The sequence below is a fragment of the Capsella rubella genome, unplaced genomic scaffold (assembly GCF_000375325.1).
Source record: "Capsella rubella cultivar Monte Gargano unplaced genomic scaffold, Caprub1_0 scaffold_2, whole genome shotgun sequence".
In the NCBI taxonomy this organism is placed as follows: Eukaryota; Viridiplantae; Streptophyta; class Magnoliopsida; order Brassicales; family Brassicaceae; genus Capsella; species Capsella rubella.
In genome coordinates, this window is record NW_006238922.1 from 4,218,208 (window position 1) to 4,231,483 (window position 13,276).

Consider the following 13,276-nt stretch of genomic DNA (forward strand, 5'->3'; position numbering starts at 1 on the left):
CAATTTACTCCCGCACTAGAACCGTAAATGCTCTGATACCAAATTGAAAAGACCCGACCCGTTTTTTTTTTAATTCATTAATTAATAGTCCCATACCTACTAATTAACCTAACCGAATTAACCCAACAATAAATCATCATGCACAGCGGAAACATGTTAAACCAACATTAATTAATCATAATATTAATTAATCAATCATTCAATAACCACAATTTACACCAGCAACCTAGCATGCCTCTAAACCAGGTTCCAACAACAATTAACATATTCATAAACATAACACCCGAGACCCTAGATCATCCTCCTCTCCTCGCCATGATTCCACAGATCACACTTTACCTGCACCACAAACACAATGATATGCGTGAGTATTATCACAAATACTCAGTGAAGCGATCCTCCCATCCACTGGCTATACACACAAGCACTTAAGATCACATCCATACAACAACAATGTCACAAACAGCCAAAACAGGCAATCAAAAGCACAACTATCGCTCACAGAAACTGGTGTCGGTCGACACCACCAAACTGGTGTCGGTCGACACTACCAAAAACAGGTGTCGGTCGACACCAAAAGCTGGTGTCGATCGACACCACCAAACTGCACTTCGACCAATCGAATGGTGACGATCGACACCCTCCTGGTGTCGGTCGACACCCACCCCCTGAAACGCATCCAACGACGATCTTAGCCACCAAAGAATCCCTATAGCACCCACACATCACCTCCCACGACGACACAACCCAATAACAATCACATAAGGCCGCACAAACACCAGAAAACATCACAAACACAAAGGATTCAATTCACAAGTCACATAAACCCAAATCATGTAATCTTAACGCTTAGATAAGCCATAGTCACGCACTCACCTCTTTAAACAAGAAGAACAGCAACGAAACAAAGAAGAACAAGGAAGGATCTGCCTCCTCTAACACCACACAACACGGATCTAGCCTCTACTAGCCTTAAACCACCAAGAACACCACCAAGCACCACCAAAGACTCACAAAAACCCTCAGAAGCTCTAGAACCTTTTTCTCTCTCTGGAAGTGTTAAAAAGCGGCTGGGAAGAGACAACACATGACCTTCCCTCTTTTAAACACGACCTAGGGTTAACCAACCCAAACCAAGCCTCCATTGAACCGACGATTTAAAACTTAAACCGTCAAACCAAAATTACTAGTGTCGATCGACACCCAACCACAGTGTCGATCGACACCACCCGGATTTCCAGACACGGGCGTTACACGTACTCTTCCCCCTCTGTGTCCTCTCTCTCACGTTTCTTATCGACCGTCTCGGGTTTTGGAGACGCGACAAATACTTCCATATCCACTCTCGTGTCTGGGTTCTCTTGATCTGGGCCTCAATCGATTATTTCTTTACACTTTACCTAGATTTAATTGTAAATTTTTAGGAATTTTTATATTTAATTGTAACCTCTAAAGTTATATTTAATTGTAAATTTTTAGAATTGGTTACATTTATTAAATTTTTGTAAGTGTCTAACGGGGTTGGATCCGTAAGGAAATCTTAGGGATGGTGAACCGGTGATAAACGGAGTTTGTGGCGGAGAACAATTGTCAGCAACAATAATAACAAACGCAAACAAAAGGTATTAGCCTTAAAGGGCTTTAATTTAATATGGTCAACAAAATTTTAAAAAATAAATTAATCTACTCGCCACCACCCACAAATAACAAAAAAAAAAAATTAATACCTGAAGAAAATAATTAAGAAAAGTACCAGATCATAAAATCGGAAAAATTAACAATGTAAAAATTAAGAGTGGTATTGGTTTGTGAATTATATAAAGTTTTAATGACTTCAAATGTAATATAGAATCATTTGTTATTCAATCATGATTTAATTAAACTCTTTTAAAGTTAAGTTGTATTAGTTATTGATTTGTAAATAGTCATTTAAAATCTTCAGAAATAAGGGGTTCTAAGATTCATAATTTAAAAAATTCATGAAAACTTTCTGTAGTTCAATTTAAACAAAAGAAATAATGATTGTTGATGTATTAAACAATTTTCAAGACTATAGAAAACTAATCAAATCTAATCAACAAAAAAATCTATCACAATCTTTAAGAATAATTCATTTATGTACAATCTATGATTTTTATCAAAGACATCCACATTCTATAAAAATTATAATTCAATGACGCACACTAATAATCCAACAAAGACACGTTCAAAAATATACTAAATACAAAATTTTAAAAATAAAATAAAATAATAATTCAAAAATATCAAAAGAAAAATAATAATTCAAAAATATCTATATGTAACAAAATTTAATTTCAACATCTATCATGTAATATAGCAAAATCATAAAGTAAAACCTAAAAATGTAAAATCTTATATTTGAACATTAATGTTTGTTAGGAATTGATGTCCTTGTAATCAACTATCTAAACATTAGATTCACACCTAACCAATCGAAGATTGAATTTCTTCAAGTGTTCGACCTTTGGTTTCAGGTACAAATTTCGCTACAAAAATAACTGTAACTCCACAAACTATCGCGAAAACATAAAATGTTCCTGTCAATTGAAAAGTTTGTTTCACAATTAGTTAAAGACACAAACCTAAATGAAAAATTTATAGTGAAGTTTAAACATAATCTATACCTGATGGACTCCAATTCATTAGAAAGTTAAATGTAAATGATATGATCCATGATCCAACCCAGCTAACAACAGTCACCAAGCTTCCGGCTGATCCTTTTATATATATTGGAAATATCTTTACCCCAAAAAAATAGTTAATATTTTTATCAATTTTGTTTTTGAATTTCTCTCCATCAATTTAATTTTACAAATGCTTAGATACTAAAGACACTATATTAAAAAATCTGAAATGTAATTGAATAAGATTATATATTAAACCAAAGCATTTTAATTTATAAGTTTACTTACCTCTGACATAATAACCCAAGGGATCCCACCCATCCCTAGCGAAAATGATCCAGTGTACATCTGAAGTGTAAATGTAAAATTATTAAATCAATCATGAATATATCCTATGATTTATACTTTTATATGGATGATGAAACCAAAATGAAGTTTCTTGGTATAAATCTTACCAAAACGCCAGTGAGTGCTATATATGATGTTTCTCCACTCAATAGGCTAACAAGCTACAATTTGAATACATATAATTATCAAAGTTAGTAAAAAATATTTTTTATTAATATTGAAAAACAAATACATTTAAGGATGTAAACACTAGTTATATCCATAGAGTTTAAAAATCTTTTGAATATATATAAGAAGACAATAATATTTATTTTTTTGTTAAATAAGAAAAGAATTTTATAGTTCTATAAATAATAGATCAGTATAACATGTTTTATACCAAAATAAAAGGAATGTGTGTAACAAATCAGTATATATATTTCCACAATTAATATAGCACATGTACATCATCTTTTTCTTGTAAATATAGAATACAGATATACAAAAATTTAATATGAAAATATATAAATAAAGAGAGAACCTGTAAAGAAAATGATAAGCCGACGAGGAAACATCCAATACATGTTCCGGTAGCAGAAACCTGAAGAGATGAATAAAAAAACTTTAATATGTATTTTCATTACCAATTTATAGAATAATAAACTGAATTATTATTTCATATCACTAATTTATTGATCATCTTTTTATATAACTTCGAATAGCAAAAAAATAAATTTTAAACCCATAAATTCTTACTAATAGTAGTGGTCGTCTTCCTGATTTATCCATCAACAAGACACCTATAGTTGTCATTGGTATCTAGAAAAAAAAACACATCTTAGTTTCATCGTTAAGTATTTGTATATGTTTCAACACACAAACTTACTTGTACGGCAACCATTGCAATCATCCCAATTTTGGAAAAAAACCCTACAAAACAAAATTGAGATGATGAGTTCAAATTTGAATTTCTAACATATATGTGCACAAAAATATAATATTATGTGAAATGTACCAGCAGATTCGAAAATAGAGCTCGCATAGAATGCAATTCCATTAACCCCTCCAAATTGTTGCAGTACCATTAGACCAACTCCTACCTAAACTCACTTGGCATTTCATCAATATCGACTAATGAAGATAACTCGTTATGGAAAATTTTCATAAGTTAGAACTTACAAATAGAGATTTGGCATATCGTCGCTGGAACAAATCTACGATACTACCTTCTGATAAATGCGTAAGCCTTCGCGTATAATCCTAGAAAACGTAAATAATATAAGACATATAAACATTTCTATGCAACCTTGTAGCAAACTAAATTGTGAGTACAAGAAATAGAATGTTGTATTTTACTTTGATCTCTCTAGACTCATATGAAATATCTGAGGATTCGCCTCGTAATCTTTGCAATGCTATCTCAAATTCTTCCCATCTGCCAACTTTTGCCTGTGAATGTTTGTTAACAATTACCATTTCCGAGTTTTCGCAAAATTAAGCATATATAATTTGTTAGATCTTAATATGTTAATAGTTACTTATATTATAGCTATTTTGATTGTAATACATTTAGCGGATAACATACCAACCATCTAGGAGATTCTGGGACGATAAATAGTCCCATCATTTGTATAACGCATGGTACCATTCCTATCAAAAACACAAATAAAAAATGGTTAACGTGTTTTAAGATTTTTTTTTTATCAAAGATAAAATTTGTAAGAAATTGTTACCAATCAAAGCCAAAATTCTCCAACCAATAAAAGAGCCCAAGAGATATGTCACCGAGACGCCCAAACATATCATTAACTGCAAACTTACAAAGAAATTGTAAATGGTTTATTTACATCTTAGAAAAATGTTTTAAAATAATTATCTTTATGTAATATTTTGTAAAATTTGATTTGATATTTGAAATAGAAATATATATTAACTACTGTATAATATATTTTTACCTGATGAACAGTTGTAAACCCACCTCGAAGCTCCTTAGGAGTGATTTCAGCTATGTATACTGGAACCTGATCATCGATCGAGAAAAACAGATTAATTAATTTCGCGCTATAAAGAAATCAAATAATTATTCCAATTATAAGTCAGGGTACCATACATGATACAACTACTATGAAATATCGTATTTTTGGGACTACCAAACAGTCCAAAATTATAAAAACCATCATAGTTTTGTTATAAGAAAAAGATGAAAAACGCTAATATAATATATGATCGTTGTAAATTGATGTCGAAAATACGAAAAATATGTTTATTTCACTTGGCCAAACAACTTTAACAATCAAAATTTTCGATGAGAAAATAATATAAAAGACGAGAACATATTATATGTGGAATAAACATCAAATTAGTTTACTTATAATTAAACCTATCAAACAACCAAAACCTCTCTCAAGATTCAAGCTACTAGCTAGAGTTTTAAAGATCTTACCACAAACGAAAGAACACCCATTCCATAACCAACCAAGAATCTCCCAACGTCAAGCCAAATCGCAACCTTTAAAAATTTACAAAACCACAAATTATATTTTGAAGACTTGAAAAAAAAATATATGATGAAAAGTATAGAGATGATTAACCTTAGAAAGGTAGATAGCTAGCCAGCCAAGAATGCAAAACATCTCTGAGAAACCCATTGTCTAAATCATACACACACAAATTATTATTTTACTATTTTAACTCAAAAAGTAAAAAAATTTCATTGTCATTGAAAATTAAAGAAGAAGAGATTTTTACTGCTCGTCTGCCTATCAAATCGGCTATTCTTCCACTCATAGCTGCACCGATCATTGCTCCAATTGTTAGAATTGACCCAAAGAGCGAGTACTGCATTTATATCAAAATCATTTATACATGAGATATGGTCTTATAGCATTTATTCGAACTGCTAAAAAACACAAACAAACCCAAAAAGAAAAAAATCCTACAAAATCATTTTGTTAGGAAGGAAGGTAGTATGTTTTAAATAATATATAATATTTTTTTTCTCTTTTTCTATATGATACATTCAAAATTAAATAATATAATATAATGAAAAATAAGACTCTCTGTTTCATTTTTTTAATTTCGGTATAAATATAGCTTTTAGAAATTAGTAACATTTACTCATTCCGTTCATACTTGATAATTTTTTTTAGATTTTTCACGCATATTAAGAAAACATCTAAAACTTGATGATAATTTTATATATTTTTTTTGTGATTCACGTGTATAAAAACTTTATATTTAAAAGCATTTAGGCCAAAAAAAATGAAAAAATGAAACACATTTTTAAAATTAAACTGTTTAAAAATCTAATAAATACATGAATTAGTGTTTGTAGGCAAAAAGAAACACACAAGAACAAAACCTTTAACTGAAAATAGAGGTCTCAATTATTAGCCGGACAAAAGTCAATATTTTAATTTTGTTTTGTACATATTTTCCTTGAATAGTAGTACATATTCATATTGTCCTTGAGTATACTAAAAATATAGTGAGGTATATATCTTTAAATTTCATCCTCCACTCATCCATTATCTTCTAGTACATATATATACACTATGCTTAGATGAATAAACTAATACACAGAGAGATTCAAGTCTTTGGTTAAATAAATAAAAAGTTTACCTCTGCGACAGAGAGATTCAAGTCTTTGGTTAAATCAGACTGAACTGGTGATGAGTATCCTATCTGCCAAATTTATCAAAAATGAATTTGTAAATAAAGAATCAAAGACTTTGCCGACACATAAGTTTATAACAGAGAAAAGAACAATAATTTTGAAACTCACAGCTGAGCCAAAAACGAAAGAACCAGATACAGCTACCAAAGTGGTGAACAAGAGAGTAGTTGTTGTTGGTGATTCTTGGTTCCCTTTGTTAATAAGAGAAGTTTCAGGAGCAAGATCAGCTTCATCAATTTCTTCTCTCATTTTCTCTTTCTTAGTGAGTAATATGACAAAGTAGAGTTGTTGGAGAGCATATATAGAGAGGGGATAAGGATATATTTTTTTTTGTCTCTTTGTCGTCGAGTTGTTATTTTTTAAGATTTTAGCAAAAATAATATTGGAGATATAGTGGAAAGCGAATGTGTATCTTGCGAACCAACTATCTATCTTAATATTTTTGAAATACATTTTGTACTAAAATCTATTTTGGGTTATAATATTTTATTTTGTGATATTTGCATATCAAACCCTGAGCATTTGAATAAATAACAAAACTTAAAGTAATTTTTCTAATTAAATTAAAAGTAAATCTCAAAATTGGAAACAAATATTTATTACAACAAAAAAATTTCCTAAAATATCTCTTTAATAACTTGAATCTATCTCCAATATATTTATATAATCTTATTTATTTTCCATTTATATTATTGCATGAAAAATATTTCTAATAAAAATACAAATTTTTTTCACACATTTTACAATTTAAATTTTTGAAAACGGACGTATATAACTCAATTGATAAAGGGAAAATGTTTATATAAGAGTTCAAAAGCATTATAAAATATGACTAATATGTTTCCAACTACAAATGAGCATGAAATTTGGTTTCTTAGGCATCCAAATTAAAACAATTATTCTGTTTAATCAAGTTATATATTTAAGAAAAATAAATTTTAAAAAGTTTCAAAATATTATAAATTTAATTTCTTAGAAAGGTTTAAAATATTATAGAAACTCTTACTAATGCCCTAATATTATAACATTTAATTTAAAGTATTATTAATATTTTAACTCTAAATGTTTTGAAATATAATAATATTGTACATAAATATGATTGGACGGATTTGAGTTCACATAAATAGGATTATATTTTTCTTATGGATTTTCTATAATAAAATATTTTTACGGGTTAAGTTAAAATATAATTTTTTTACAACAAAATTATTCTGCGGTGTACAGCGGGTTGACCACATATATCTATGAATCTACTTATAATACAAATTCTTTTATTTATGTAAAATTAAATGAAATAAACAGGTATAAAACTAGACTATATAAACCAATTACGAAAATGACCAACCAAACAAATATATTAAATTATGTACCCGTGGTGTACCACGGGGTAAATTCTAGTATTATATATTATGGAACGTCAAAGTCCGTTATTGAAGTACACCCGGAAAGTCCAAGTCGAAGAACATTCAAAAAATGTGATAAGGATAATATCTTGAAAGAGCGGTTCTAATCCAACACGAGTTTGAGAATAGGGTTCAAGACAGTTGACCACAATAGTTAAAACGACGCGACCAATTCTGTATTTTTAATTCATTAACTAATAATCTCATATTTATTAACTAGCTATTATCAATTGAACTAACAGCAACAAGCGAAAATAAATTAACTAAACTATCAATCAAACCACTTTTAGATATAAACCAATTAACCATTAAACAAATAATTCAACAAGCAATACATATTCCAATATTCTAAGCTTCTAATCCAGCTTCCAACATAAAAAATAAGATAGAATAAACACCAATTCGAATCTAGATCATCCTCCTCTTCATTCCACGATTCCACGATTATGATTTCTTTACATGCACTACAACATAAAGATATGCGTGATTATTATCACAAATACTCAGTGAGACGGTCCCTCCATTTACTAGCTATACACACAAGTGAATTAAACATACCAACACTAAATCAAACAACAAAAACATCAGACCATGTATAACAAGAACTAAACAAGTCCTAGTCGAGCCTAGTGTCGACCTCCACATCAACACCTGTGATGTCGACTGATACACTTATGGTGTCTATCTACATCGCCTCCTCAGATGCAATAGAATCTCCTCTTACCAATCCTGACAACGAATCCTTGCACCATATACGACCATGAACAAATCCTAGCCACCAACCAAACATAACACAATACAAAGAGCACACAAAAATCAACACAACAGTAACTAAATACATCTACAGAATCAAAACAAGCATAAGAAAGTATATCAAACTTAGATCAGTGATGGTCACGCACTCACCTATTATTTGGATTGATAAGAATGGAGAAACTACAAGAACACAATAAAACAACACCCACCCTCGCACCAACATTCACAGATCTCCCCTCCCCTTTCTTGAAACAACCACCCTTTCTGCTCCTTTAATCCCTTCTCCAAGCCTCTCCTTTGCTTTATGGAATTCTCAACAAGCCAAATACTCTTTATCTGCCTCTCCAAGATTGACAAAACATCAGTAATGAAAAAGAGAATGATGTCTTGAGATTTTAAGAAAATAGTTAGGGGTTTTCTTAATCAAATCGAGGTAAATCGACTATTTAAGCTTAACCGCCTAACCATGATATTGATGGTGTCAACCAATACTCACTTTGGTGTCGATTGACACCACCCAAAACTGAACACATACGTTACAATATTAGACTAATAGATCAATATTAGACTATATCTTACAAATTCAAGGGAATCTACACCGGTTGGCCTGACCTTCTTTGCTTCCCCTAAGGTCTCCCCACTAAAGGTTACCTTCAAAAGGGTGTAAGGGATGAGTGCTAATCGCTCAGAAAGTTTGGGTTCACCCTAAATATGTAATTAATCCCATCCCAAAATAAAAAGCAACACGTAATCAAGCAATGCAATCAACAAACAATGTACACTTCAACAAGTATACACAAACAATAAACTAAACGTGCTTGCAAACATTATTCAACCATTCCACCTAGGGGCCTACGTATCAACCTTCCCTTCCCATCATGTGTGAACGCCTATACAAGTAACTACAAAGGCTAAAAATGTATATAACATCACTTGTTCCGGGTTCCAAATTGTGGTGAAAATTCAAGCTACATTGTCATGCAGCACTCAGCTATAGGTTGTGCACCTGTCATCTCCTTGTCTTCGTACCATTTGTTATAAGGGATTACCAACTGTACAAACTCTCGGGGAAGCATAAATTACGCTACTACACTATTATGCACCAGCATAATTCATGCAACAACCACACGCAAACAACATAGCAATACCTAGAAAATATTCTAGGTTTTCTACTACCAACCTCCATTAGTTCTAACTATAAAAAATAAATGAATAGTTCTACATAAGTAAATCCCTATTCATTTTGAGTTCGCATCCGACAATTAAAAAACAAGCTAGTTTACATGCGTTCTTTCATCAACCGAGCAACACACATAACATGAACTTACCTCAGACTTAGCCGAACAGATTTCGACTACCCTCGACTGCCTACGTTAGCCCCGATCCAACCAAACTTTCTCATACGCAATAAAGCTATTCAAATAATAAAATAAAACTAAGGCTAGAAAACTCTTACCAACTACCCGGTTAACTCGACTCTCGACTCCCGACAACTTGACTCGATATCCGACGATCTGGCTTAACTTTCTACAGAAAGGTTTAGTTTGTTGAGGGAAAATATGAATGGGGAGGCGTATTTAAAGTTAGGCTAGGGAGGTGGTGGAAGCACGAGGTGGGGGATAAGCATCACGGCGTCGCAACACACGTCCGGACACTTATCCGGCTGCTGTCGACGAGACGTGGCGAATAGGATCAATTGAGCTTATCTGGCCATTCATCTTTATCCACTTCTGCTCTTATCCATACGCATGGTACAGCTTCCTTTCTATCTGGTAACTGACGCGTAAGATAAAAACTTCATGGTCACATCCTTACTTGATGCTCTATCGACTAAAAACTTCAACGTCATACCAAATTGGATTTCCTCAGTTAATCTTCAATTTTTCTTCGATCAAAAGCTTTTTATTCATAAAAAAAACTTTGGGTCAGCTCTAAAAATCAGTTCACCTTTGCATTGATTGATTTTCCTTCAATAGCCATTCCTCGTGCTTTCTTTCTGAAATATTAGGCCCCGAAGAGGGGCATTACAGCAAGGGTCTCCCATTTTGTTGCCTTCATAATACAAGATTGGAATCACTCCAGCTTTAGATCACACAAGGTTCAGGAGATTCCAAGCTTAGCTTGCAAAATGTAGAATTTACGAGCTGGCTCTGAAGCACTCCTTTCTCCATCACCATTCGTGACAATATTGCACTGGTTTTTGCCGACCAATGCATATTGATCATGTCTCTCTCTCTCTCCTACTAATTGCAGAATATATTTCTTTTGACTTAACTGAATTTCACAAGATCAATCTCTGAATTTTGTTGAATCTCAATATTTTTTTAAAACATCCATCATTTATTTCTTTGAATTAAAAGAGATAAAAAATAGCTCTCTATTTAACACGATATTTTTCTTATTACACATTATTTATTAGGATTAGATGTTTTTTTCCTCTTCAAAAAAGTATTTTTTAATTCCAGAAACACATTATATTTACGGGAAAAATGTCTTTCAAATTTTGGCCATTCAAACATAAACTTTTCGTTAACTTAGTTTTTAAAAGATCATATCCTCAAAATCAAATAATAGAAACGCTAGCCACTGTTAATCATATTTGTTAGTGACAAACGGCGTCGTTTAATGTTAAAACAATATCTCAAAATCGTGATTCTAACGCCATAATCCAAAAATTAAATCCTTAATTTCTCATTTAAGGATTTTGTTGTAGTTTTAAACGACGACGTCTCTTACTAATAGAGATCGATTAGTGATGGCTAAATGTTTATTACATTCTATGTTAACATAATTTTGGATATGATGTTCATTTCGGCTTATTCAACGAAAGATGATGTTTTAAAAACCAAGTCAACATAATGTTCATGTTTTGAATGTCCACATAGAAAGTTCATGATTTAAATGACAAAAACATGAAAGTTCGTGATTTAAAATGCGATAATATTTTTTTTAATTAAAAATTAGAATTATTTTATTTAGTTTAACATAAATTTTTTTCTTTCAAAACAGTATTTTAGAGTTAAACCATCTCAATAGTTTGTGTAATAAATAAAATAAATTATTACAAATGATTAGATCCTATAATGATAGTTGATTTCTTATTTTGAATGATTTCAATAATGACATAAACTCTTAATATAGTAATTGACATAAAATTTTGAATTAATTTCTTTTGATATGAATGTTAAGTTTATCATATTTTGTTCAACGTTCAAACAATTTATTTCTCTCTTTTTGGTGTGAGTGTTAAGTTTTTTATATCTTGTGTTAAATCTTGACCACCAAAAGTTCAAAATTGCAAAACATTAATATAAGAATTAATGAATTCCAAAAATATAAGAACTGACTATTTTAATGCGATCTAATTAGCACCACCCTTATTTTGTGTATATAAATAACCTAATCTTTTAGTCACAAAAACATATGATTTATGATTTATACCTCCTTAATATATCATTTGTTGTATTGTTGTGATGATGTGTTGTTGTATTGTCTTTTCTTTTTATTTTATGCATCGTTAATGTTTTCTAAATCATCCAATCCAATAAAACAAAAATAATATTTCATTTTAAATGTTATTTGAGAAACATACTGAAAAACATAAATAAATCAAACTTAGAATAAAATGAGGGTTACCTATCTCATTCAAGTTCATGCTTTTGCAAATGTAATTTTGTTGTCTACCACTCATTTACCTTTTCTTGTCTATGATACATATATCAAAATCTAGTGGTTATGAATTTTAGACTTTAGGAGGCTCAGTGTCTATCAAAATATTTTATTATGTACCAAATTAAACAACATATATTTTGACATTTTCATCTGATTTCTTGTGTATCAGTAGCTCAAAACATAATTATACATTGTCCACTATATTTCGCACTTGTAATTTTGTTGTCTACCATTCACTTATCTTTGTTGCCCATGTCCCAAATCTGTAACAATAGTTAAAACGACAACCTATTCTATTTTTTACTCGTTAACTAATAATCTCATATTTATTAACTAGCTATTATCAAGTATACTAACAGCAACAAGCAAAAATAAATTAACCAAACCATCAATCAAACCAATTTTGGATATAAACCAAATAACCATTAAACCAATAATTCTACAAGCAATACAAATACCATCATTCTTAACATGCTTCTAATCCAACTTCCAAAAGAAAAAAAAACATTAAAAACACCAATTCGATCATAGATCAACCTCATCTTCATGCCACGATTCCACGATTACGCTTTCTTCGCCTGCACTATAACATAAAGATATGCGTGAGTATTATCACAAATAGTTAGAAAGATGACCCTCATGTAATACCTATACACACAAGCAAATTAGAAAAAACAACACTCAATCAAACAACAATAAAATCAGACCATACATAACAAGAACAAAATATCTCCTAATCCAACCTAGTGTCGACCTCCACATCAACACATCTGATGTCGACTGATACCCTCCTGATG

At 31.0% G+C, this 13,276-nt stretch overlaps 2 protein-coding genes across 4 annotated transcripts in view; one reads left to right on the forward strand and one right to left on the reverse strand.

Annotated features, from left to right (window-relative positions):
* Positions 1-2,348: 2,348 nt before the first annotated feature.
* Positions 2,349-6,933, reverse strand: LOC17894138 (sugar transporter ERD6-like 5). 3 transcript variants are annotated; one of them, XM_006301820.2, is made up of 18 exons: positions 6,757-6,933; positions 6,594-6,656; positions 5,721-5,810; positions 5,564-5,623; positions 5,416-5,481; positions 4,928-4,993; positions 4,706-4,781; positions 4,558-4,622; positions 4,329-4,421; positions 4,152-4,232; positions 3,988-4,072; positions 3,859-3,902; positions 3,729-3,791; positions 3,514-3,573; positions 3,101-3,154; positions 2,934-2,993; positions 2,646-2,760; positions 2,349-2,558 (listed from the first exon to the last, which is right to left on the reverse strand). In XM_006301820.2, exons 1-18 carry the CDS (start codon positions 6,895-6,897, stop codon positions 2,446-2,448), a joined length of 1,395 nt encoding a protein of 464 aa, XP_006301882.1. In that variant the 5' UTR covers positions 6,898-6,933; the 3' UTR covers positions 2,349-2,445. The 3 variants fall into 3 exon arrangements, 2 of the variants coding, with proteins under 2 accessions (XP_006301882.1, XP_023643487.1); XR_002835036.1 differs by having other exon boundaries at positions 2,461-2,558; positions 2,646-2,738; XM_023787719.1 differs by lacking the exon at positions 2,349-2,558 and having other exon boundaries at positions 2,622-2,738.
* Positions 6,934-12,432: 5,499 nt separating this feature from the next.
* LOC17894250 (agamous-like MADS-box protein AGL29) overlaps positions 12,433-13,276 on the forward strand; it is a 3,055-nt gene continuing 2,211 nt past the window's right edge. Inside the window, 1 exon segment of the mRNA XM_006300911.2 lies at positions 12,433-12,474. Within this exon segment, the coding sequence (XP_006300973.2) occupies positions 12,433-12,474 (42 nt within the window).

Bases quoted from the DNA above. Each gene is read 5' to 3' on its own strand.
- LOC17894138 (XM_006301820.2), bottom strand. From the start codon at position 6,897: ATGAGAGAAGAAATTGATGAAGCTGATCTTGCTCCTGAAACTTCTCTT. The intron at 5,624-5,720 runs GTAAAAATCTCT...TGTATGATTTAG, and splicing joins ATTTGATAGGCAGACGAGCA to ACAATGGGTTTCTCAGAGAT. The intron at 4,782-4,927 runs GTAAAAATATAT...GTAAGTTTGCAG, and splicing joins GGTTTACAACTGTTCATCAG to TTAATGATATGTTTGGGCGT.